The sequence below is a fragment of the Cuculus canorus genome, chromosome 2 (assembly GCF_017976375.1).
Source record: "Cuculus canorus isolate bCucCan1 chromosome 2, bCucCan1.pri, whole genome shotgun sequence".
NCBI classification, from domain to species: domain Eukaryota; kingdom Metazoa; phylum Chordata; class Aves; order Cuculiformes; family Cuculidae; genus Cuculus; species Cuculus canorus.
Window position 1 is genome coordinate 75,321,679 of NC_071402.1, and position 26,127 is coordinate 75,347,805.

Sequence of the window (26,127 nt, forward strand, 5' to 3'; positions counted from 1 at the left end):
ATTTTGGTGTAGCCCCAACAAGCCCTTTCTTGTTGACCATTTGAAAAAAAACAAAAAGCAAACCCATCAGATTTAGGTAATTGAAGGTATTTTAAATCTGGCCAGTTATCACAGCCATTTTTCCTTTCTGTCTCCTATATCCCACTGAAGAAATATGATGTATTGCAGATCTTCCAGTTCCTCCTGGGTCATATTTTATTCCTTTCTGTTTACTCCCTTCTTCTGCACTGGAAGCAGAAACATGAAAATACTGTATTGCTGTTGGATTTCTGTACCAGCTGAATGGAAAAAGTACACATGGGGAGTCATCCTTTTGATGTGCTGCTGTTAGATACTAGAAACAAGCATCCGAAGAATGCAAGTGTGAACCTATAGATAAGGAAATTTAGCTGGAAACCGGCAGAGGAATTTGGTATCAAAAATGTCGCCTTCCACTTAGTGTTGAGAGAAAAATAAACTTTGAAGAAGTTCTGCTGGAAGATGCAATGTGACTGGTCTGGTTAGCTATTACTGTCATGAATCCAATTGATTTTGCTCTGCTGGAAGAGCTGTAGGTTTGACAAAGAAAGATGGACTGGTTGCGCTGAAACAGCTGTCAGTGTTTCAGCATATAGTCTCAGATCTAAGCTCCAGGCTTCTTTGGAGACTACACGGGGAAGGAGATACTGTTAAATAGCAGAAGAACTGATAGCACACCTGACAGATAAGATGCAGATCTTTATCTGTCAAGCATTAAGTAAGAATTGCCGTGTGTATGTGAAGTGTCATTCTTTTGAACAGTTGTTACATTCCAGAGGATGAGCTTTTGCAGTGAAAAGACCTTTTGCTCTCAAATAATTTATATAATTTTTCATTGCATGGTCTGCAGTCTCTTCAGGAGTAGATGTAGCTGGAAATGCTTAACATTGCTGGATCACTGAGAAAGTTTATTCGAACTTTAAACCACACTTGGTGTGACGGAGCATGACTCGTAGGTCCTTGGGTGGAATAACTGCCAGTCTCAAAAAAACCCTGGGTTTTACTTACACTGCAATTAACTTATTTAGAACAAGTTAACTTTTCAAACTGAAGAAAATTCAGAATCGCTGATGAAAAAGAGGAAATAGAAGCCTTGAAAATAAGTCTGTCATTGAGTCCTTGCAGGGCAGAGTTTCCTCCAGCGTTCTAGAAAGCCCTTCTAGTTCAACAGCTTCCAGTAGCTTCCAGCATGGAAACAACCTCAGCAAATCCCTTCTGGGCCTCCAGGAAATATTCCTGTCACCTTCACACTTTGTTGATAGTCTGCTCTGCAGAAGCCAGTTGCACTGTAGCAGAGTAATGTCGCACGTCTTCATGCTCTCTCCCTGCTTGCTCCATCCTGTCTTCTGGAAGGTTCCTTCTGCTGCAACTCTTAGTGACTCTCATTTAGATAGATCTACTAGACTAAGAGTGCTGCATTTGGAGGATAACGTTTGGTTTTCCTTTCTCCCCTTCCAGTCACAATTCTTGGAAAATAACAATTATTTTTTTAATACTGAGGTTGTATACTGCAAGCAAGCATGTTCTGCAATGACCCAAACCAAACATGTAGGGCACTTTTCTGTAGGAAGGCCCTGATTCATCAGAGCATGGCAGTGTATTTAGCATATGTTCTGTGGATTCTTGGCAGGACTTCGCATTTGCATGTTGATAAGCTGTGCTGGATGTGGAAATGCAAGTGCTGCTGAATACAGCAATGAGGCAGTCATGGGGAGGACAGCTATTTTAAGGTGTGCCTTGGAGGTTTTAGCAAATCAGAACTGAAAAGAAAACTGGCTCCCTTTGGCTCATTGATGACCATAGCGTGCTAATAAAAGTAAAAAAAAGTATATTCTATAATATTTCTTACTGCCACTGTCCAAAAAAATACAGATTTTTTTTTTTGCCATTTTCTTCAAATCATATAAGTACATATTCTGTAACCTTTACTGATATCATGCAGAAAGAGTTTTTAAGCAGTAAAAAAAATTTAACCAAGAGTACAGGAACAGGGTCCAAATATGAAAACAAGCAGCTTGTTACACTAAAGATGTGAATTTCAAGTTCTGCCTGCCTTTCCAGGATTTATGGTTCACATATGCTAAATAGTCAGCATTATGTGCCTCCATTGCAGAGGTTTCAATGATAAATAAAAAATTATGATCTTGTGCATTACATATTAAAATTTTATCTGTTATTATATATACTCAGACAAAGGTGTGTCTTCAAAATTACCTTTGGGTTTATCTCTTTAAACAGCAACACAATCTTAATTGTCAACATATTTTTCTGACTGATAAATATGTTAATCCTTGTTTAAAATGTGGAAGTTCAAATTCTTCAGGTTAGATAAAGGCATGGAGTATATTACTGGCATATGCTGGAAATTATCAAAAAGGATTTTAGGTCTAATCGTAAGTTTTCAGGAACAGTTTATCAAGTATCTTACATACAGTGCTTTTATTTTTTTCCTGATCAAGTTCCTCAAAATAGAGATATCTTTTCAAAACTCCGTTTTTCTTGTTTATCTTCCAGTAGGAGCAAAGTTTTTCATTTAAAAATTTATATTTTTAGTAGTTAGTAACGTAATAACTAAAGAGCAGTGGGGAGATTTCTATAATATATTATTCTGTGAATAAGCAAAACAGAAACTTGCATTCCCAAGATAGAGATGTAATGCAAATCATTCTTGTTCCCTTTTATTTAGACCATTGTAAGGAAACAAAAGGTCTGCTTATGAATGCAGTAATAGTGTATACCCTCCAGACATCTGCTTGTTCTTTGATTTCCACCTAGGGTGAGTCAGCTTCCTATGTCTTCAAAGCTAGGAAGTGAGCTGCTGAATGAATGGTGACACTTACTGCTGCTCAGAAAAATGATGCTGAAATATACAGCTTCTGTCATTAAAATCTGTCATCACAGTTTCAGAAGAAGTAGGGCAGATCCTTACTGTAGGTTCACATTTCATTTTTATATGGATGAAATAAATTTCTTGAGTTCATTTTCTCTTGAATAAACTTCTTCCATTTAAATAGGCTGTTGTATAGGCCAAACCTATGGTTGCCTACCTCTACTTTTGACTAATTTGATGCAGAGATTAAGAGTTTTGAGTTGGTTTTATTGCTGTCTTGCCCTGCTTCTGACCACTCTATCTGGCCCTCTTTGAAGTGTTAATGAGCTCCTGACAGGTACAGTTGAGTGACTGATCGTGTGTTTTGATCCTTCTTCTACATTGTGGCTAACATTTTGTCACAGAAATGTGTGGTATCTGTATGGTATCTAATAAAATATTGGAAAATTACTAATGAAATGCAGAAAGAAATCCCTTCTTGCCTACTTAGTTGTTATCTGTAAGCAGGGGGCTAAAACATCAACAGGCAAAATCTAAGGTAAGATAGACGAGCTTCATGCTAACTAGTAGAGCATGGTGGAACTATGCTGTCAATATGCTTCAGACATGATTCTTTTAATGTAAGTGCAATGCTGTGCCTTGGAAATGCTTTTGGTTTTGCTTTGGATTTAATGCTTTCAACCACAAGGCTGGACTCTAAACTGGTTAGCTGAACAGCAAACCTCTGTCTTTAGGGACTGTTGTATAGAACCTTTTAAGCAGTACTATTGAGTAACTTCCCTGACATGTCCCTTGTATGGTTTCAAAGAAGAAAAAGACATGGTGAGAGGTGTATGTGGTTTTGTTCATTTCCAGTGAAAAAATAACTTAAAACTCTATTCATCGAAATGTGACATTAGATGTAGTGGAGTTGAAGGGTTTATTGTTTGAAAGAATTGTATCGAGCAAATGCCAACATACTTGATCATTATTAAAGGTTGATATAGTAATAACCACATTAATGTCATCGAATACATTCTTTGCAAAATGCTGCTTCTGTCTATTCAGGAGTGGTTTTGAGATATATAAAACATGAAGCAAGAATTAAGAGGATCAGACTGAAGCAAACTTTGAAATTGTGTCAATTAATTAAGCAGCTCTGGCTGTGTATGCCATTATGTTCTGTATTTACTTTCTTGTTTTGCTGTTTGATGACTCAGCTCTTGAACAGCCACAGGAGAGGCACCTATTCTGAAGGTATAGTGAACCTTATTTGCAAAATTATTCATAGACAGCCTTTGTGTGCAAACTATAATCTATGCATAAGCATTAAACATCCCCTAAGTTCCTTGAAGGAATTTGTCTTTGCCAAGTATGTGGTGAGCCTGTGCATTTAAAAGAGGTTTCAAAACCGTACACTGAAACCGCTGCAGCAAAACGGGTCTTTCAGGTGGCTTTGATGGTATTTGGAGATGAAGGTGATCAACTGGATATTAACTGTATATGTGCGGAGTTATTCAGCAGCAAATAAGCTGGGTACACTGCGGGTGCAGAAGAGTGTGTATCTACTGAAAATCAATACTCCTAACAAAACCCTTGGGTCAATTGTACCAAATCCTGTTCTTGCTAAGTGAGCAAGTCATGCCACAGCCCCTTCCTGGAGGCTCAGCTCGGGGCTCCGGGCCAGTGTGGGGCCAGCACTGGGAGGGCAGCCCCTGGCAGAGGCTCCCCAGCAGTGAGATTGGGAGGTCCCAGTGAGGCAGATCCCTGTCTCGCCTCTCTGGTGGGAGATGCTTTTCAGCTGCAGATCTGCTGCTTGACTTGGTCTCAGCTACAGCTCCCGTGAAACCACCACCGTGCCTGTGACCGGTCATAGGTCATAGGCTCCTTGATCTGACCTCAGCCCCAGCCTCTGACCTACAACTAACTTCCTCACCCTCACCCTGGTCCAGTTCTGTCTCCCTCAAGGACGTGTCTCATCAGTATAGACTGAGCTGGTGACCTGGGACCTTGGTGGCAGTGCTGGGCATGTCCCGCTTGCCTGGTTTTGGGACTGGGCTCTGCCTGTCTGGTTGCCAGACTTGGGGCTCCCTTCCTCACTGCAGCAGGTCCCTGAGATGCACAGCTTATCTTCTGCAAAACGTGTGTGAGGGACTTTGTGTCTTATGGCTGGTGAAGAATTGAGAGGATGGTGCTTACATTCTGCTTGTGTGTTTTGATTTTCTAGTTTTAATATCGACCTCTGGCATTGCCAGCCTTAAAATTTCACTTATAGGAACATAAAGATAAAAAGTCTTACTGTGTTGTGCTTGGAGGTGGCCCAGGGAAGTTGTGGCTGCCCCATCCCTGGAGGTGTTAAAGGCCAGGCTGGATGGGACCTTGGGCAGCCTGATCTAGTGGGACGTGTCCCTGTCCATGGCAGGGGGGTTGAAATTTGATGATCTTTAAGGTCCTTTCCAACCCAAACTATTCTATGATTCTATGAATTTGTCAGTGGAGTTGCTCAGTGAATTGGAGTGTGTGTCATGTTCTGCAAGAACTGGTTCTAATCCTTAATCTGTTATGTATTATTTAGTAATGATCTAGGAGGTACATGAAGGCAATCACAGGCAACTGTTTTTGCAAAAAAAAGCCAAATATTACTCTGATAGTAAATACAGTGATATGGAATGTTTTATAAGCTATATTCATCAAGGTGCACCTTTATAATAACTGTCTGGTGTGTCATAATTCTAAAAGCAAAGAATAAGGGTCATAGCTGGAAAATCGGAAAGCTGAAATGTTGAAAAATATTTTGGAGGAATAACAGCCGGTACTCCAGAGATGTTACAGCAGAAAATTATGCATGTTGTGTCATGGACGTATTGAGGGGAATAGGGCAGGAGGATATGTGCGTCTTTGTGCACTAGAGCCGTGTGAAGTTTTGTGTCAAATGAACCTTCAAAAAATGTTCAAAGTTTATTGAGGGTTTAGAGAACTGAGTGTGGAAAATACTTAGGAGCAGAAGATTTATAGAGATAAATGTTTACTTGATGAAAAATAAAATTATCTTGTCAGTGTTTAACTCTACAGGGAAAAGAATGGGGACATTAATCTTGAGCTGAGAAAGACACAATAGGACCAAGACTTCCAAGTAAGAAATACAGAATGTATTTTTAACAGATTTTAACAGTTCAGCTGATTAACCACTAAAACAGACAACTAAGGGATTGATGAATTCTCCATCTCTTGATGTCTCTGTAATCAAGTTTAATATGTTTCTTGGTGTATATGAGTAAAATGTAATTTACTGGTCTCAGTACAAGTAATCGGATTGATGGAGGTTACTAAACACGGGGTAATAAGAGTGCCTCATTGTAAAAATGATCCCCCCCTCTCAGTCAAGAGTTCAAGTTAGCTTTAAAGGAATGCAGTCTCCAACTGTTTTTCGTAGCAGGTGTACTTAAGACTATGTGCATAACATCTGGATAAACAGTACCATAATTTGCCAAACAAGTACCCTATTGATCACCATCTCTATCTGATACGTCTGATTCATCATTATGTGATTAGGAATCACAAGGTTTCTTTCTTGTAGGTTATTTCTTGGTGCATTTCAAGGGCAGCTGAAAATTTCACTTTATTCAAGTTTATTTTTAAAATTTGTTGTGATGCTAGTTGAGTGTATAGGCTAATTGCTTCTAGAGCTCTTACTGCTGACTTATTGACCTGTTTTGTCAGACTTGCTAAATAGTTGAATAGATTCAGGCCACACCAATATGAAAACAAAACTGGCCACAGAAAAATAGGATTAAATATTCAGTGCCCTAGCTGATATTATAAGGGACAAACATATCCCTATATGGGATTATAAGGACAAAAATATCCCTGTATCACTTTGTTAATCCTTAAATATGTATTTTTTCTGCAGAGTTTTTCAATAACAGAAGGTCTTCCAGTAAGATAAAAATTTGGACCTGCAATTTTCTCCATAGATGAGGAGGCTGGGGGGAGGAAATAGAGAGAAGGAGAGACTTGTCCCCTGCAGGAATTCGATCTTAGATTCTGAGAAGTGCCTCAAAGGACAGGGTTTTTTTTCCATTGAGAAGGAGGGACTAAGCTAATTTTAATGTAGTGAACCCTGTCAGAATATCTTTGTTTCTTCATGATGACATTCTGTTGTCTATATTATTCAAGTGATCAGACTAAATGGAGGAGTATTTGGCCTTTAAATCTACAGGTGTTTAGGATTACTTATACTTTGGTAAAGAAAAGAGTTGATAGTCATGTAGTCTTGTACAAATGAGTGAATCAGAATTGGTAGATTACATAACAAAACAGGAATGAGCAAATAAATAAAGCCTTATTGCCTCAGGCCAAGAAAATTTTGATTTGTGAAATAGTCACTTAAGAAAATGTACCAGGCCAAGCACTTGAGGTCATTATGCTTGCTTACTGCATAACAACAACATGACCTCCATTGTGCAAGATATTGCAGATGCAACAGCCACCTTGCAAAAAACCAAGCAGTGCTATGATCTTTAACTGAGATATGTTAATATAGTCTAGCAAAACAAACGACTAGAGTTTATCAAGCTTTAGAAGACTGATGAATAACTGGCAATGACTGCTAAAGTAATTCAGGAAAAATTCTGATGAGGAAATCAATCTGGACGTGAGAGTTTGAGTGAGCAGGAGCTCAAACTAACAGGTGGACAGATACATCTTGTTAGAGAATCCAGGAAGGATGACTACCTGCTAGCCGTTTACTGGGATCCAGATGGACACGTTCTGAGAAGGAGTATTTAATCCTAAAAAGACATTATAATGTATTCAGTGTGGATTTCAAGCTCTGTCTTTTAGCCCTAGGACATAAAGTTCTCATCCACCAAAGATTCCAGTGGTGGGGAGAAAGTGTAGCCTGAGAGAACAGTCAGAACAGTCAGGAAATAGTCTTGAATTGCAAGAATCACATGTACTGGCTGTGAGGTGACGTTGGTAATATCAGGGAAAGATGTTTGTGAGGCAATATTCATTATTACTATAGCGCAGCAGTTTCTTTTTCACCAGAAGCAAGCACTGTTATTTTTAGTCTGAAGACTTTTATATGCTGCATCTTGACCTGCATTCAGAATTGCTTTGACTTTTTTCTGGCAGACTGTAGATCTGAGAATGGCTTCTCTGTCTACTATAAACAAACATTTTGTCTCAAAGTCAATGTCTTGTACGTGAGTTTGCCTAGGTTTTAACGATATTGTGCAAATTTTCTATCTTATTTGAGATATTACTACGGAATGTTTTATAAAATAAAAACCCACCATAAGCAGCAGTCTCGATTTGCAATGCTCCTCACATGGTTCCTATCCACAGAAGTTTCAGTGCACAGCATCAGGTACTGCAGTCTGATTAGTAATTGGTTTTGATCCTTCCACTCTGTTCTTTTTAGCCACGAGAGATGACAAAATATGAAGAGGTGTTCTTAAATGCTTTGCTTTTCTTAGGATCTTTTAGCAGAAAGAGAGGGAACAATGTGTTTGTAACCATTTTGTATTTGGCTAGCTGACCAGACCAGCCAAAGTCTTCATGAACAGTTGAGAATCACCTTCTTTCACAGTTGTGTTTTGGGGAAAGAAACCAAAATTAACAATCTGCATGAAATGTGACTTGATTATCACACAAGTGATATCTTCGAGACTGAAATGTGAGCACTCGCACCCTGCATGATGGAGAGGTTGGCTGAAGCATTTTGATGTAGCTGGGCATGACACGGTATTTTGCAGTGTATTTTGCCACCTGCAGCTTTCTAAAGTTACTTTGTGTTGTAAACTTCTCTTTTGCATAGTGGAAATGAAGCAAGGAAGGAAAACATTCTTCTGGAGGGAAGTTCTGGTGCAGTGAACAGCTTCACCAAGTTTAAACAAAATGGGATAGTGGTCTGGCCTGGAGAGAAAAAGGAGGGGAAATACTTCATGTCTCCTGTTGTCCCCTACAAAATGAGGGCATTTTGTTTTTCCTCTTATGATTTGTTAGCTTGTAGTTGACTTTTGCTGTTCATTACAAAAACTTTTTGTATTGCTTTTTTTTCTATTGCTTTCTGAAAACTTTCATTGCTCTTCTCTTTGACCTTTTGAAAACCTCTCTGGGTTTCAAAGACAAAAAAAGATAACCTGGGCATTGAGTGTCTGCCTCACTGCGTGTCTGGAATCATAACAGAATCATAGGAAAGCAAATGAGTTGACGTTTACTAGCCATAGTACAATGGGAGCACAGTGATGTAAAATTTGAGCTAAGAGGACTAACCTCTTTTTAACTGTTTCATGATAATTATTAGTAAGTGTTGAGCTGTCCTGTACATCACAAACCAGCAACTGTCTATCAGATAGCAGCTTGCAAGTGTAAGCTTTCATAATGGAATAAAAATCCATTGGTTTTGCAGGCATTCTTTATAATTTAGCAGAATACCTCCACCAAGGACAAGTGAACTACATTAGAAATTAAAATACATTGGCCTCTTGGATATGTACTTGCTAAAATGCCTAAACATACTAAATTAATCTTGCATTTAAGAAATAAAGCCACATTACCTTCTTAATGAAAATCAATTGCATATATTCTCATCTGGTACAAAGTGTCAAATCTGAGATCCTAACAGTAGGAAAACAGTTTATTTTATTCTTCACTCCTTTAGCCAGGCTAGAGACTGGGATGCTTTACCTTGACCATGTGCTTCATGACTTGTCTTACAGTTTATGTATATGCCTTCATATGCAAAATAAAGAGCAGTCCCTATGTAAGTGAATCAAAATTATTTTTAGATCTCACCAAAATGAAAAAAAAAAAAGAAAAAAGAAAGAAAATCTTTAGTTTAATATTACTTAGTAACAAGCAAGATTCTGTCTTGGTCCATAGAAACAGATGTTTTTATAAAGTGTGAGAAGGATTAGTTTCATAGGGTCTCTTGTAAGTTAATGATGTGCTTACAGGTTCCAAAATTCTGTTGGGGATGGGAAGTCTTCATTATGTGTTACAGAGAGAGATAGCCAAGGTAGCTGCAAATATCAAAGGGTCTGTATCCGCGTTATTGCCGTGGACTACTCAAGGTCATTAGACCTGAAGAGAAGTATTTTTTCCAGAGAGAGCACTGGATTACTGATTCTGGTACCATCATGACTAGAACTACAAATTCTGTAAAGTACGTGTAGTGAACCAAAGAGAACTCATCACTGTGAGTAACACACGTAGAATGCATTAATTTGAGGTCATCATGTTTTCTCTCATAGCCATTTCTCTCTCTCTGACTCCATTATGGGATTTTACAGCTGTCTTCTCCCACCTCACTGGTTCAGGGTTGTGTTTTTGTGGCAAGCCAGAACTAGCCTCTCCTCTCTGCCCACAAGAAAATGAACAATTCATGTTGAGTTTTGAGGTGGAGTATGATCAAAGCAAGAGGAGTTGTTTGGGTTTTTTTTCATAGTTCTAGCTATTCGCTTATTGGTTCAGTTTTCCAGAGAAGTAGGAACTCAACGGAAAGCTGTTATAGGTAAAATGCTCAAAACTAAGATGTACTGACATAAGAGAGCTTCACAAGGAGAAGACCATGAGTATAATTCCAACAAAAGAAAAAATATGCGGTGTTTTGGGTTTTTTTTAATATACAATTGACTTTTAGATTGATATTTTAAAAAAGCTTTAATTTGTCAAATGACATATTAAAGGAATTATCAAAGAGGAGAGTATCAAAAATGCCTACAAAAGTCTAATATTTTCAGTAGTTTTGTGTCCTGATGTTATCTTTTCATTTTCAGACTAGCAGCTGCTAAAACTATGACTAAACATTTAAAATACATTAAAAATATTATTAATCCTAATCATGCCTGAAGTGGACTGCATTTCCCTGAAGTCCTCTGAACAGCCCTTGCGGCTTTTGCTTTATTTACTAATTTGTATTTCCTGCATTCTATTCAGATATTGCATAGACTACTGCACATAACTTCTTCAGACATTAAGCTTAACTTCAACTATTCCTGATCTACACTAAACTTTACTTGGAAATATGTGCATATCTCTATCAAGTTCTCCCAGGTACTGATTAATTTTGGAGGTCATACGAGGCAAATGCCTGAGTGCAAGCCCTATCAAAATGTTGTAGGTTATTGACAGTTGTGTAAACCTTTGTGCAGTGTTGCTTCCATGCTAATTTTATTCTTCTTAAGGAAATTTTATTCTTCTTAAGGACATTTTATTTTAAATTTTAGGAGCGTCTTCTACTTTCTTTGCTGCCTGCTCACATTGCCATGGAAATGAAAGCAGAGATCATTCAGAGGTTGCAAGGTCCCAAGGCAGGCCAGCTAGAAAACACCAACAACTTCCACAATTTATATGTTAAAAGGCACACCAATGTAAGGTAATAAAACGTATCAACAACATTCAGGAAAAAAAAAATGAAAAGAAAATGCTAAGAAAGCAATTAAGAAAACAACTGTTTTAATATGTTTTTCAACAACTTAATGTTTAGTATTTGTTGGTTGATCAAACTATGACAATTCCAGGAGAGCTGGAACAGGAGAGCAACAAAAGTGATAATGCAAAGGGGTTGTTTAGAAAAAGCCACACATTAGAAGGCTTTCTTCCTAATGTCTTAATTTTTCAGGTTAAAGTACCAAATCCTGCTTTCATATATACTAGTCAAAATTGTAGTTCATGTCAGCTATACTATTCTGAATTTGTAATTTTCTTGGCTAGAGCAACTTCTCAGGTTTTAAATAATGTAAATAGAGGCAGTTATATCACATATGTATTTTACACAGTACCTGAGATAAAACATCCTGCTGACAAATCTGCTTATTTGTTAACTACAAATTTCTAGAAGTTAGAAGAATAATTAACTGTTTATTTCAAATATTCTTTTATCTTTACAAGTTGCTTTTCTTGGCTTTTTTTTTTTTTTTGATTGGACAAGTTAATTTGAATGACATTCCTAGAAATTACATTTTCAAAGCGAGTATTGCAGGATTTTTGAGGAAGTTGATTTTAATTTGCAAGCACAAATACTTTTTCGTAAGCCTGATTCTATGAATACATCAAGTTTTCGTGGTGAATAGAAGTGTAGTATATGGTTTGAGTATCTTAACAACGAAGTTTGAATTTAATAGTCCGAGTAACAAGTAAACAAAAACTTCCAAGCTGCATATCATTAACAGGTAGATCTAGACAGAAAATATCTCCAATGATAACAAATTATTAAGCAAGCTCTAATAACAAACTACTTAATTTGCTATATTGCCATTTTGTGACCAGAAAAAAGCTTTGTTTTTTGAAGACACTGTAATAAATATAGAATGCCTATAGATAACTATAGGTATAGGTATAGGTATACCTATCAAGGTAATACCTGTGAAGGTAATACCTATAAAAGTAAATGCAGGTGTATATATTACCAATCAATGTAGCACCTGTAAAGGTAAATATAGGTTTATCTGCAAGTATAGTTATATTTATTGTGCTGCATTGGCTGGTTTCAGGTTTTGCCATTGAATGATAAATGTGAGTTCTGTGGAAGCAAACTGGGACCAAGTTTTTGTTCATTTCTGTTGTAGCATCTTGTATGCAGATATTGTGGGATTCACTCGCTTGGCCAGTGACTGCTCACCAGGGGAATTGGTGCATATGCTAAATGAGCTGTTCGGCAAGTTTGATCAGATTGCAAAGGTGGGTTTCTACCAGGCTGCTACTGTTAGTTTGAGTAAATAAGTCATCGTTGAAATATTGTTTCTTCTTGGGGACTCTTCTACCTTCGAGCAGCATGTATGAGGCTTTGGCAGGAAGATTAGACTCAAAATGTGTGAAGAAAAAAATCTGGCTCTGGTCTGAGTGCAACAGTATGTTTCTGCCAGTATGACAATCTATGAAACCCAAGAGATCTCTCTCTCTGATAGGACCAATAAAGACAACTTATGAAGCCCTACGAAGCTTAATGGAAGGTGGACAACTCTTTAAATAGATATTTTACAATAACAGAGATTAAGAAACTTTGAGACAGAAACTGATACAGTCAGTTTTCTGATCTCTGGAAAAGCATTTAAGAGAGTGAAAGACAAGGAAGAGAATATTGATCAAAACAATTTTGATTACTGACCACAGCCTCATGACTACTCAAGAAAAGATTCAAATCTAATCAGAAGATTTTCTTCTCTTTATTTAGGTGTCATTTTTATAAAAATTATGTCAAATTTTGTGCTGTATGTGAAGGTGAAATCATAACCACTAAAACAGATAAAGGTTTCTTTGATTTTTATTAGTTCAAAAACTATTGTATTTTATTGGGAAAAAAAAAAGAAGAAACCCAGCTTTATGAAGCCTTAGAGATAGCAATAAGATTGTGATTGCAAGTTTCAGGAAGTATTGCATAGTACGTCTTCAAAGACATAAATGTGGAAGTCTAGGTCTTTTGATTTCATAGTTCAAACAAAAAGACTTTATTTCAATTGACTACATGATACTTTGGCTCAGTTTTTTAGTATCAGATGTGGACAACATTGCAAGTATATGTTTTGGAGTGAGCTTCCTTCCTGGTTTTGCCCATTAAGGAAGATAACAGGTGGAAAAATTATGTGTACAAAAATACATCGGCACTTCGTTTTTAGCAAGCCAAATCCTTGTCTACTGAAGCAAACCTAAATAGAGTTATTTTAATAATGACATTTAAGTCAGTCTTTGTAATAGTAACACTTCATTTACATAATTCAGGTAGAAAGTGATCATCTGACCTTACTTTTTTCTCCAGGAAAATGAATGTATGAGAATTAAAATCTTAGGTGACTGCTATTACTGTGTTTCTGGACTGCCTATATCTCTTCAAAATCATGCCAAGAATTGTGTGAAAATGGGACTGGACATGTGTGAAGCCATTAAGTAAGTGCTGAACTTTTTGTTAAATATTCAACAGCAAAAATTCTGTCTCTCTTCTATCTGTAACTGTGCTTCTATTTGAAACATCCAGACCTGCAGTAGTTGGTGTGTCTCACTACAGGGTCCAGCATGATAACCTTGATCTTAGCATCAGCAAAGAAATGCTTTAAGATGTGGGGTTGTGCCGGGCTATCTCATCACACCATACAGGGCCTGGAGCATCACTCGTATGAAGAAAGGCTGAGAAATCTGGTCCTGCTTGTCCTGGAAAACAGAAAGCAGAGGAGGGAAATCTTATCAGTGCATTTATGTACCTGAAGGAGGGGTGCAAAAAAAAAGATGGAGCCAGACTCTTCTGAGTGGGGACTAATGACAGGACAAGATGTGATGGGCACAGACTGAAACACAAGAGGTTCCCTCTGAACATTAGGAAACACAATCTCCAGAGGTCCATTCTGACCTCAGCTGTTCTGTGTTTCTGTGATTATGAGATGGTAAATACCCTAACAGACATCACTTAGGACTTGGGAAGCTTTACTTTTTGCAGAATCATGATGCTGCCACATACGTATTAGTCCAACAGCTCTGTGAGAGGCCAGAGCTTCCAACTCCTGCCGAGTTGGAAGTTCAGTAGTGGTCAGAAACAATTGACCCTCCATGATTAAAATGCCTTCAGCCCTGAGCCTGTGGAATGAGGCTGAGTATGTCTACCAAAGACATCTGATCGGTTAACATTTTAAAGGCATTTGAGGATAAAACTAAAGACATATTAGAGGAATCCTCTAGCTTATTACTCAATAGTAGATTGGGGGTGGATTGTAGGCAGTTGTAGCGGTTCTGAAAATGATAGGACTGTAAAGAAGTCTTGTGGAAGGGCAGCTTTACTCCCCTTATCTGACTTCAATCTGAACTCTCAGTGCAGAGGAGAAATAACTCTTTAGTAAGCAACCTGCCCTGGACAAGTTGTGGACATATTTCAGTGTGAATGTATTCAAACTTAGTTTAGATGTCTGCACATCATGTTAAACCTACTAACGTGGAAATTTCAGCTCAGTATTGTGTTTTATTTATTCAGCAAGGGTCTGAAACTGCTAGCTTATTTAGGAAACATTTTGTGAGGAAAGAACAATTTAAAATCCTTCCACTTCAATTTTTTTTTTTAAACCAGAGTCAGATGATTCATTGTCTGTAATTCATATCTGAAATTCCTGTCAGCTTGTAGGAGTTAAAATACTGTAAGTGGTTACCTATAGCAATTATTGTTAGTGGTGCTGTTTGACCCACCTGCAATCCACAAGAGCCTCTTCTGGAAAGATTATCTTCTGAAAATCTCTATCTTATGTATGGAGGTCTTCTGAGGTTTGGGTTGGAGCGAACAGATACTTCAACTATGTCTAATGTCACTAGATAGGTCAAAGGTTTAGATGTGATCTGAACAGTGAGGGGGCCTCTCTTTCTTTGTATAATGATCTAGTTGGTGCAGTCTTCAGCAAGCACAGGAAAGGCTGTTGAGTGTATGTTCTCCACAGCCTGCATGGCACTGAGCCAACATTCACAAAAGGTGTACAAGCCACCAGCCTTCCTCTCTGATTAGCAGTATGCACAAGCAGACATGCATGAGTGATGGGACCTAACAGAAGACAGATATGAGAAGGTCTCCAACATAAATATTATGTTCTTCAGATAGAAGGATGCGTAACAGTAGTGCCAGGTCTCCAAAATACATTTGTTGGACTGTCACTGTATTAAAAGCCATACCAAAGGCTGCCTGTAGAATGAAAATAGACCCTACATGTTACCATGAGACTGAACATCTCCACTACTTACTTCAGCCCTCCCAAATAATTCCAGATGAGCATTAAAGAAGGGACTTCAGATATGGACTTCAGAATTAATATTTACTACAAGTAGTTGCAATCATAGACTATATTAAAGGTAATATATAGAACTAAACCTAGCATAAAAAGCATGGAGGCAATTTAAAAAAAATAAATAAAATAAATACTATCACTTTTATTACTGCTAATGTGACTGGTAAATTAAGAAAAAAAAAGGCCCTATTGTGTATATTAACACAGATTTTCTTCTCAACTACAGGAAAGTGAGAGATGCAACTGGAGTTGATATTAATATGCGTGTAGGAGTGCACTCTGGGAATGTGCTTTGTGGCGTTATTGGCCTACAGAAGTGGCAGTACGATGTGTGGTCCCACGATGTTACTCTAGCAAATCACATGGAAGCTGGAGGAGTCCCAGGGTAAGAGGCTTCTCTATTATCTTTGAACACATGGATTTTTGTACCATGGAGAAATACATAGGTGCAATATCTTCAGCTGTCAGTCTTTCATTGAGAAACCTGAAATAATTCTTAGTTCTGTATTTAAAAAAGAAATGTGAAAGCATTTTTTCACGTGATGTAAAGTGTATATTTATGTGGATGGAAACCTTTAGATTTATGCTCATTAGAACTTCTAAAAATGAGGATACATGGACTCTAAATGAATTGAGCAGCATGTAAAAAGTATATCCAAAAGGCAATAAAAAAAGCTGTTCACATTCAAATTATGCTTTTGATCGGTATTTGTGATTCTGTCATTCTTTTAAAATATCATTTCAGCCGTGTTCACATCACATCAGTCACCTTGGCACATTTGAATGGAGCTTACAAAGTGGAAGATGGGGATGGAGATGTGAGGGACCCATATCTGAAAGAGCATAATGTTAAGACTTACTTTGTAATCAATCCTAAGGTTAGTAGTACTTTTATTTTGTGGTCAGTCATAGTTATTTTTGAGCAGGACCACTAATCTCTTTATTGAATAATTCACTACCACAAGATTATTGATCAGAGCTATTGCTGGAGCCTACAAAACCATATTTTTTTGCATTGCATGTCTTTCCTGCTCTTCAGAAATAAGTCTCTGATATTTCCCAGCAATATCGTTATGGATTGAAGGTTCTTAGCACCTCTTAATTTTTAAGTTCCTAAGCATGCAGATATGTGGTTCCAGCTGATGCATTACTGCTTCAAAAGGTATTGAACACCACAGCTGATACCGCCTTTCGTCCTCTGTCAACCAGGGAGAGAAGCGAAGCCCTCAGCACCACATTAGACCTCGACATACTCTTGATGGAGCCAAAATGAGAGCCTCTGTCCGCATGACCCGGTACCTGGAATCTTGGGGAGCAGCCAAGCCATTTGCACACTTGCACCACAGGGACAGCATGACTACTGAAAACGGCAAGATTAGCACAACAGTAGGGGCCTACTTATGTAATTTCATACAAATTAGCAATATTTAAAAGGAAAAAGGTGCTCACTGCTAAATACTTGGTTATTTCTGATAGAAGAAGATACGTGCATTTGCACAGGGCATAAACTCAGTGAAGTTTCTGGGAGCTTTTCCATTGGCATGTGAGCTTTGGATTAAACTCTAGGGAGCCATGTCTTGCTATAAGCACATCTCTGAATTATAAGGAGTCCAATGTACTTACTAAAATACACAATTTGACCCTCTGAACCTGTGCCCCAGTCACAGCATACAGCTGCTGTTCACCTTGTGGAAAGACATTTTGAACATAAAGCCAGAGTGCAACACCCTTGGGAAGGAAAACTTTTGATTCAGAGGTATGCCCTAAGATTTCTTGGCTATTTAGCCACTTTATCCATTTGGAACATGACCAAACCTGAAGCAAAGGCTGTGGAGGTAGAACATCGCTGTAGCACCTGGTATAGACTTTGTTAGAAGAGTTCTCTGGTAACCGAATCCACACTCATTGTGGCATCTACATTCTGAAGATGCTTTAACCACTCATCAGCTATGACTGATGACCTGAGTTTCACAGTGCTATACTGCAATGTTGGATCTCTTACAGTGAACAAAAAAGATCTCTTTTTAATTTTGATACCAGTATTTTACTGCTGTCAGTAAGATGCTCTCAGGCCAAAAAGTGCAAACATAAAGGTAATTTCTAGTAGTTTTCAACGCTGGCATTCAGTTTTGTCCTATCACATATGAGAACATAGGATTGAGCCACTTAACCCATCTTGTTCAATAAATGCATTGCATCAGAATGTGGGTTGTGCTGTGTTCATTACAGAAAGTGCCAAGTCATCACTATTAATCACAAAATAAATGTGGTTGCGATGGCTGCTGTTGCTTATAAATAAAAATAATGATCAGCATTGCTTGTATTTGGCCACTCAGGTTTGTTTTTTCGAAAACATTTAACATTGCTTTTTGCTGAAGCTGGCAGGAGTTTGGGCTACAATAAAGCAATGGTGACTTTGAAGCAGTGACTTTCAAGTAAAGCAAAACATTTTGGGGTCCAGACTGTTGAATTAGTTATTTAGTGTTTATAATGACAGAGCAGTTTGTCTCCAGGTCACTCTATCTTCCCTCTTGGCTGGATTTTTCTTTTAAATCATTTTAATCTAATACTAAAAGTATTTGTATTGGAAACTTTTGTCCTTACTTGACCCTGTTTTCAACACTGTTTTTTTTAACTCTCTGAATGTTGTCAAAGTCTATTATAGTTCATAGGTATTTTCTTCTGTTTTCTAGGATGTTCCTATGGGACCATATCATTTTCAGCGTTGCAGAGAGAGGTAAATTTTTTTTTTTCAAATAACATATTCATATGAAGTCCTTATAAATACATACACATTTGTATGCCATCATATATATATTTAAAGCATGCTATCAGATATCGAAGGCCATTTCTCACCCAAACTATTTTTAAGCTGATAATTCTTGCATAGAGAAAGTCTATAGAAGCAGATTTGGCAGACATGTTACTTATGAATTCTGAATACACCTAGCATTATTCTTAGTATTAGAATTAATTGATGGGTTACTATTCATTTCTCCAAACAACTCAATTCCTCCCTCAATGGGGAGAAAATTATATACATGATAGTTGAGAAGAGGCACAGAGGGGTAAAAAAAAGGAAAATGGAAAGGGCTATTAATAATAATGTGTAGTAAAAGAAACATTTTACATAGTTTGTTAATTGCTTTATATTTGTATTATGTTTGATTATTTCACATTCTGTAGTATTTTTGCAGTAGTAAACATTCCAAAGGTATTTTGTGGTCTTCCTGTAGTACTCCTGCTTCACAAAGTTTGCAAAATCACAGTAGATTTAAGTTTTCATTCGCCTACTTGGTAATTCAATAACTGTGGCAAGATGGTGAGAAATAAGAACAGGATTGAACTGATCACTTCTTTATAAACACATAGTATTTCTAAAAAAATAAAATCAAGAAAAGAATGGCATTTATTTAAAAAACAAGACTAGCACTGTCAGAAACCTGGAATGATTAATTTTTATTTTATACTACTGTAACACTTCAGATAATGTCTTTCTTGCGAAATTATAAGTACCATCACAAATGCCATGAAGCAGTTTGAAGGAATCCTTTAAAAATTTGTATTTTTATTGTCTTTGGTTATGGAAAAAAAGTCATTCTATCTGTTCCTTCCCCATATCTCTGCTTTGTAAATGTCTCCTTGACAAGTCATAGGTTAATGGACACCTATTCAATTACTTAAAACATTGCTAAATTCCAGAAGAAGAACATGTTTTGAATAAATAAGTATGATACTAGTTAAGACAGTCTCTGGTTTTAAAACTAAGCATTTAATTTTAGACAGTATGTCAAAAGGATTTCTGTCAGCCTTTTGGTAAAAATAAAAAATTGTTAGACTGTGCAAATAATGCATTGTTTTAAGATTCTGAGCTGTTCTTGCTTTTGTATTTCTAAATTCCACTTGAGAATAAATCCAAAAGGTGTAAATGCTATCATGTGTCTTGATAACATATTTATGGAAGGAGTTTCTAGAAACAGTTACTGAAGTCCAATGCCCATAGTGAGGCTTGTAACTAGGATTCTAGATAAGCTAATCTTTCCTATAGGAGAAGGCTAAAAGGATAATAAGCACATTGGAAACCAGTATTTCACTAGAATATGAAACTGTAAGTTTTGAATCCTGACTGTAGGCTTCTGTTTGTGGCAGTCTTGGCTCTTATCTAGTTACATGATTTCTTATCTAAAATTTATCTACACTTTCTTATCTAAAATTTATAGCATTAAATAGACAAGGAATCAGTTGTGTTATTTAAAGTTACTTTAAGTACACTAATATAATTTCTGTATGACTTTGAATCCTGCAGCAGGTTATCAGTTTTGGGGGAATAATCAAAAAACTTGAAATTGAAGAAAATCTGTGTTACCTTTGAGAGGGCTGAATTTGTAGATTAAGAAAATTTTGATTAGCAAAGAGTGAAATTTCAGATCTGACTGTTGACTTCCTACAGACCGCTGTTATTAAGTTAACATTGGATTTAAGTTTTCAGGAGGCAGAGACATAATTTGGACATCTTTGAAATGTTTAATTTTTAAGGCGAACACAAATGCTGAAAGGATGGATGGTGTTTGCAGAAACATATAATAGCAAAGACAAACACATTTTGATCATTCTCTGTTTGTGTTTTGGTTTAAACCCAGACAGCACCTAAGCCCCACACAGCAGCTCTCTCACTCTCCTGAGAGCAGGACAGGGGAGGGAATCGGAAGGGTAAAAGTGAGAAAACTCATGGATTCATGAGTTTAGTATCATGAGATACTAAACTGATAAAGTCAGTTTAGTAGGTAAAGCAGACACTGTGTATGCTAGAAAAGCAAAACCAAGAATTCATTGACTACTTCCCGTTGGCAGGCAGGTGTTAGCCATCTCCAGGAAGGCAGGGCTCCACCAAAGGTAATGGTTGGTTGGGAAGACAAAATGCTGTAACTCTCAACATGCCCCTCCTTCCTTTGTCTTTCAGCTTTATATTGCTGAACATGACGTCATATGGTATGGAATATCCCTTTGGGGTCAGCTGTCCCAGCAGTGTCCATTCCCAACTTCTTGCACACCCCCAGCCTACTCACTGGTGGGGCAGTGTAAGAGGCAAAAAAGGGCTTGACTCTGTATAAGCACTGCCCATCAGTAACTGAAACAACCCTGTATTATCAACACTGTTTTCAGCACAAATCCCAAACAGCCCCATGCCAGCTACTATGAAGAAAATTAACTCACTCCCAGGCAAAACCAGCACAGTCAGCTTCATGACGATTCCAGGGAAAATAAAAAAATCCTTATTTTCATTGCAGTTGTGTTATAAATTATAAAAAGAGAAACATGACATATTTTTGAGCTAATTTCAGACTTTGTGTTGTTTTCTTGTTAAAAATAATAGCATATTTCCAAGAAAAGAAGAATTAGCCGTCTTTCTGTAAAGAATACTTACTATGCCTCAGTGCACTAGCACATTATTGCTGATCAAACAATTCTAACAAGGATTTTTAAAAATAACCACAAGAAGCAGGAATGTTTTATGAATTTGAGCATATTCCTATTCTTTTTCATGAATTCATAGCACAATTTCTTCAATCAGAATTTCTTGAACTCTCTTAGGTTGTTTTTTTTTTAACGAAATGGTTTCTTATGTTTGTTTTTAAAGTGCTACCTAATATTTAAACTCTAGATGTGTGTGTGTGTATGTGTGAGAAACTCTGTAGCTTATAGTGTTTTCATTAAGAGGTTATTAAGAGGCTCACTGTGGTTTAAGCCTATAGCAGCTATTGCAGTATAAATGTTAAAAACTTGTTACCCATTTAAGTTTATGCCAGCTATGACTATCATTGATTAAAGTTAATGTTTATCAACAACGTAAAGATTTTCCAGAGTAACTTCCCACATGTTTATTTCAGAACAAAATCACAGAAAAGAAGGTTTGAGGAGGAACTGAATGAGAGGATGATCCAGGCCATTGATGGAATCAATGCTCAAAAGTATGTTTTTTCTTCTGTTATCTCCTTCCTTCAACTCTGACATAAATCTGAAACAGAGAATTTGCAATATCTCACTCCTGCATGCATACAAAAGCTGGGAAATAGTAAAGGTGTCACTAATAATGGTATGAGAAGCTCTACACATTGTGAAGATAGGCTGTATGGTTACATTTTCTACTATGTGGGATGAGACAGTGCCTGTGAATCATGGTGTGACAAAAGTTCTGGCTTGTCTTGATCTTCATGGCTAAGGGATTTTCGCTCTGCAACCATTCATATCTGTACACTCATAGCTGTAATGCTACACAATTACTTCATCTCAGAGCAGAGAAGTAAGACACAAGAAATAGCTATCTTGGGAATCAGAATGACGCAAACATTGATGCTTCAGATTGTCACAGAAACATCTCAGAATTAGAAACTTCCCTAAAATGGTAGTTTAATATCACTTTTTTTTCAGCTGGGTGGTTGATTCCTTAGAAAAGGCTAAGCTTGATGGCATATTGAAACTGTTGGAGGAAGCAACGTGGTGTGTATTGTGTCAGTGTCCTAGGAAAAGCTGGAGGCAGTATTGATGTTTTCTGTTTGCTGGTGAATAGATAAGACTGAGTGAAAAATCAATACTAGTCCAAAATAAGTGTTCAGGTTTCTTGTATTTATCTGATGAAATAACGCAACTGCCCTTCAAAAATGTGGACAATAACTGTGACGAATTACATGTTTAACCACCTACTTCTGTTACTCAGAATCTTCATTAGCTGAGTATTACACCTAATTATTAAATGCTTATATGTCCACTTTTTTTTACATCTGCTAGTCCTATTAAAAGGTACTTGGCTTTAAGAAAATACTTTAAGTTATTATTTATAGAAAAGAGTGTTGGTAATTACAGGTCATACAAAGAATACAGTGAAAGACAGTAGGCCATGTGATAGGCAAAGCCTTTTGATTACACTAGACTTCCCTAAAACACCTATATAAATTTTGGCAGTTTTTATGTGCCTTAGGTACACTTGTTCTGATAAGTGGATTCTAAAAATGATAGCTCGACATCAGAAAAAAAATCATCTGTATAAATGCATTGAAATAAAGTATTGATATGATCATACTGTGTGTTGTTTTATCTCAGAGAATCCCTGTCTTATCTAACTAGTGCATAAGTCAGAGAAACTTGAGGGTAAAAGAGGTGCGTGTGATAAAAAAGGTTACTGAAAAAGTTTCAGTGCATTTTGAGAGTTACACAGGGAATTGCAGAAAAATAAGGAATGATCTTCTGTATCAGAAAGGCTGAATATCACCTTGCAAAATGAGATTGTCTACCTATCCCAGTACTGATTTCCTGAATGAATCACCTTAACGGTATTCGTCTATTGGGTTCTTGAGAATAAGTTGTCAGAAGTGCCAGTTCCTCAAACAGCAAGTCAATTCATAGTATTTTAACTATGTGAGCACTAAGCACTCGGAAAAGATTTCCTACACTTAGTGCAAAAACCAATAATAGGGTTTTTTTATAATTGTGCGCTGTTTTGTGCCTCTGTTTTTTATATGTAAAATGAAAATAACACTATAAACTAACCTAATGGAATAGTTGTGAGGGTAAAATGTGAAGGTACATGAAAATGCAGACTTAAAAGAACCAGTGAGGAGCAAAGAGTATCTCTCACTGCTGAGTGCCTTAGTCATTAGGGTGTACCATCATACTTTCTCCATGTTCCTGTTTTCTGTACCTTGAATGAAGTATTTCTGGCAGCAAAGTGCCCGTGCTGCACAGGAAGGGGATGAGTAGCCCTAGCTATGCCACCCTGAATAACCCTTACCTTGGTGGTAAGGGAACTTCCACAGGACGTGTTGTGGATGGATAGCAATCTGCTAGTTAAAGATACACCTACAAGGGAAGCTAAGCTATTTGCTCTTTGATAGTAGGTTACTATGTTAAAGAGTTACAGAGACTCTTTTTCCTCCCTTTTTAGCCATGGTCACTGCTGTGTTCTGTGTATAATTCCTTGCTGTACATTGCCAATCAGTACAAACCCTATGCCTCTGTGGATAAAGGCAGAATTTATCTATCTGTGTTGTCCCTTGAATTGCAACAGAACTTAAACAGAATTTAAACAGAAATTTGGTACCTAGCTTCCCAGAAGGCATATCAACACATACTTGCAGATACTTGAGTAACTTTTAGGCTCATCAGGGAGTCAGGCTGCAGGCAGAATTTTTCAGCCCTTATCTCTGTGCCAAAGGTATGTGACCTGGCATTTCCTCTTCTCTGCTTATTCTGCTCTGTTTGTCTGTGTTATACTGTTTCCCTCACCTCAGAACTCTCAGCTCCTGTTACCTAAAACCAGTATAGTTTTTCTGAGCTTTTAAAAGGTTCTGAAAATGTGAGCTTGTAACGTGAAGTATGAGGTAGCATTTTGCTCTAAATGGCATTACTGACTTCACATGCAATCAGATGTGTACAGACCAAATGAGGCCTTTGGGAACAGATCTGTAGTCAGAACTTGTTAGCAGTGGGGTAATGGTAATTAAATCAATCTGCCTGTCAGATACTATAAGAAAAAAAAAGGGGAATTAGTTAAAAATTTGGAGAAGAGGGTTACTTTTTTGTTCAATTATTATAGCTAAATGGAAAAAGACTTAATTTTTACAGTTTACCAAAATTATTCCACAAACTGAATGTTTTCTCTAGTAGGTTCTGCTGCACATAAACAAAATCATGCTATATATACAACAATCACATCTGTTTCCTCTCAGAATTCTAACTGTAATGAGATGTAGATGTGAGCCATTGCAGAGCAAACGGGGAAATATATTTTTGAATTAAGTATACCTAGAACTGAATAAATTTTCAGCCTCTTTTTATAATGAAATCAGTTGCACAGGAACAGGGAGAGTTTCCCAGTCGAGGAAACAAATATTTTAGATTTCATAAATCAACGCTAATAGCTTACACTCCACTCTGTCCACTCCACTTTGACCATAATTTAGGATATATTCCACTGTGGCTCATTTTTGGTGGTTATTTGCATTGCAGACTATCAATTGAGATATTCCTTTTTGTTTAGAAGAGATGAGCTACACTGCTATCTTAGAGCCTAATTTAAAGTTATTGGTGGAAAGGCTGCAAAAAAAATCTCAACTCCTGCTATTAGTGTTCAAACTCAAATTTGCATCTTCAGAGAAGTAGTGTGCTTAAATATTCTTTTCAAATTTGTCTAGTACTCTTGAGATACAAGCAACCTAACCCTCTTGAAATTTAAATATTCTGTTTCTTTTCAAGTGGCTATTAAAACAAACGCAGACTTTCATAATAGAACATTTAATTTGGTAAAAGTCATGTGAAGCTTTTGTCAAGATTCACTTCTTTTAAAATAGATTTGTCATTTTAATGCAAGTACTTAGTGTATTTTGTATTTCTCATCTTTAAGCAGAGAAGGACTTTTAATAATCAGTAAAAAGATCAAAATCTACCTCTAGAGTAGAGTCATGGTCAAAAGACTAATCTAGCTCAAAGAGAAATCATTCCACTTATTTTAATAATTTTTTTTTAAATTTTCATTTGGAATAGGAGTTCATAAAGTGTACTTCACCCGCCACTCTTGCATATTGTAATGATGGGCTTCTTCAAGGTACCTTATGAAGGACTGGTTTTATCCTGGGTTCTCTTTTGTGAACTGGATGTACTACAGTATTCTGGACATAAGTGGAATGTTAGTGTCAGAATTACTTCATATAAATCTCTCCCTTGATTTTCCTAAGAATCATCCACAAAAAAAAAATATTCATATGTGCTTTTGTTTTAAGTGTATGTTAGCAATAGAAGTCAAAAGGCAGAGGGGATTTTCCGCTTTTGCTGTCATTGCAATTCATCATATGCATTGTAAAACACCAAAAATTGCTTAATTTAAAGTGATTTTCTTATTTCACTGCATTTCAGTAATGTAAAAAGACAAGACTACTTTATTCTTGTGTCAGTTATAATGCTCTTTTTCTTTTCTAGGCAGTGGCTTAAATCTGAAGACATTCAAAGAATATCACTTCTTTTCTATAATAAGACTCTGGAAAAAGAAGTAAGTTATTTTCATTGCAAGTCCACTGTTGATTCCTTCTTTTCCTCATCCCAAGTGAGGCTTGTATCCCTTGCTTTTGTAATACAGTCATGGCCACAGCACCTTTCCTGCAGGGAGAAGTGCTCAAACCTTACAATAATGTTTTTCTTACTTACAGAAGAGGTTTTATGAATATGATGTCTGAGATTGCTTTCCTGTTTGCAAGACTCCGCAGTTCACTGGAATTTCTTGAAATTTTCGTGGTCTTGCAGAAATGGGAGGAGGTTTGGCAGTCCAAATTTGGTGCAACTGGAGCAAAGAATTTCGAAGTTCCACCACCTATATCCTGAAAGAGCATTTCTTAAACTCCACTTTTTCAATTCTTTTTCTTTTGCTATGTCTCAAAGACTCCATCTGTAGTAACGATAGTCTTGTAATGGTATCAGTTGCTCATTAGTTTTCTTCATATGCACAGTCATTCTGGTGAAACTATATATTTTTTTAAGAATAATGCCTATCTGCCT

The 26,127-nt window shown here is 37.0% G+C and overlaps 1 protein-coding gene across 1 annotated transcript in view; it reads left to right on the forward strand.

The window, feature by feature from the left end:
- Positions 1-26,127, forward strand: part of ADCY2 (adenylate cyclase 2) — a 230,750-nt gene that overhangs the window by 135,840 nt on the left and 68,783 nt on the right. The window contains exons 5-13 of the mRNA XM_054060772.1: positions 11,062-11,210; positions 12,403-12,514; positions 13,590-13,717; positions 15,812-15,970; positions 16,331-16,463; positions 16,795-16,971; positions 18,279-18,322; positions 21,474-21,554; positions 25,555-25,624. Of these exons, the coding sequence (XP_053916747.1) occupies positions 11,062-11,210; positions 12,403-12,514; positions 13,590-13,717; positions 15,812-15,970; positions 16,331-16,463; positions 16,795-16,971; positions 18,279-18,322; positions 21,474-21,554; positions 25,555-25,624 (1,053 nt within the window). The remainder of the gene's footprint in view (positions 1-11,061; positions 11,211-12,402; positions 12,515-13,589; positions 13,718-15,811; positions 15,971-16,330; positions 16,464-16,794; positions 16,972-18,278; positions 18,323-21,473; positions 21,555-25,554; positions 25,625-26,127) is intronic.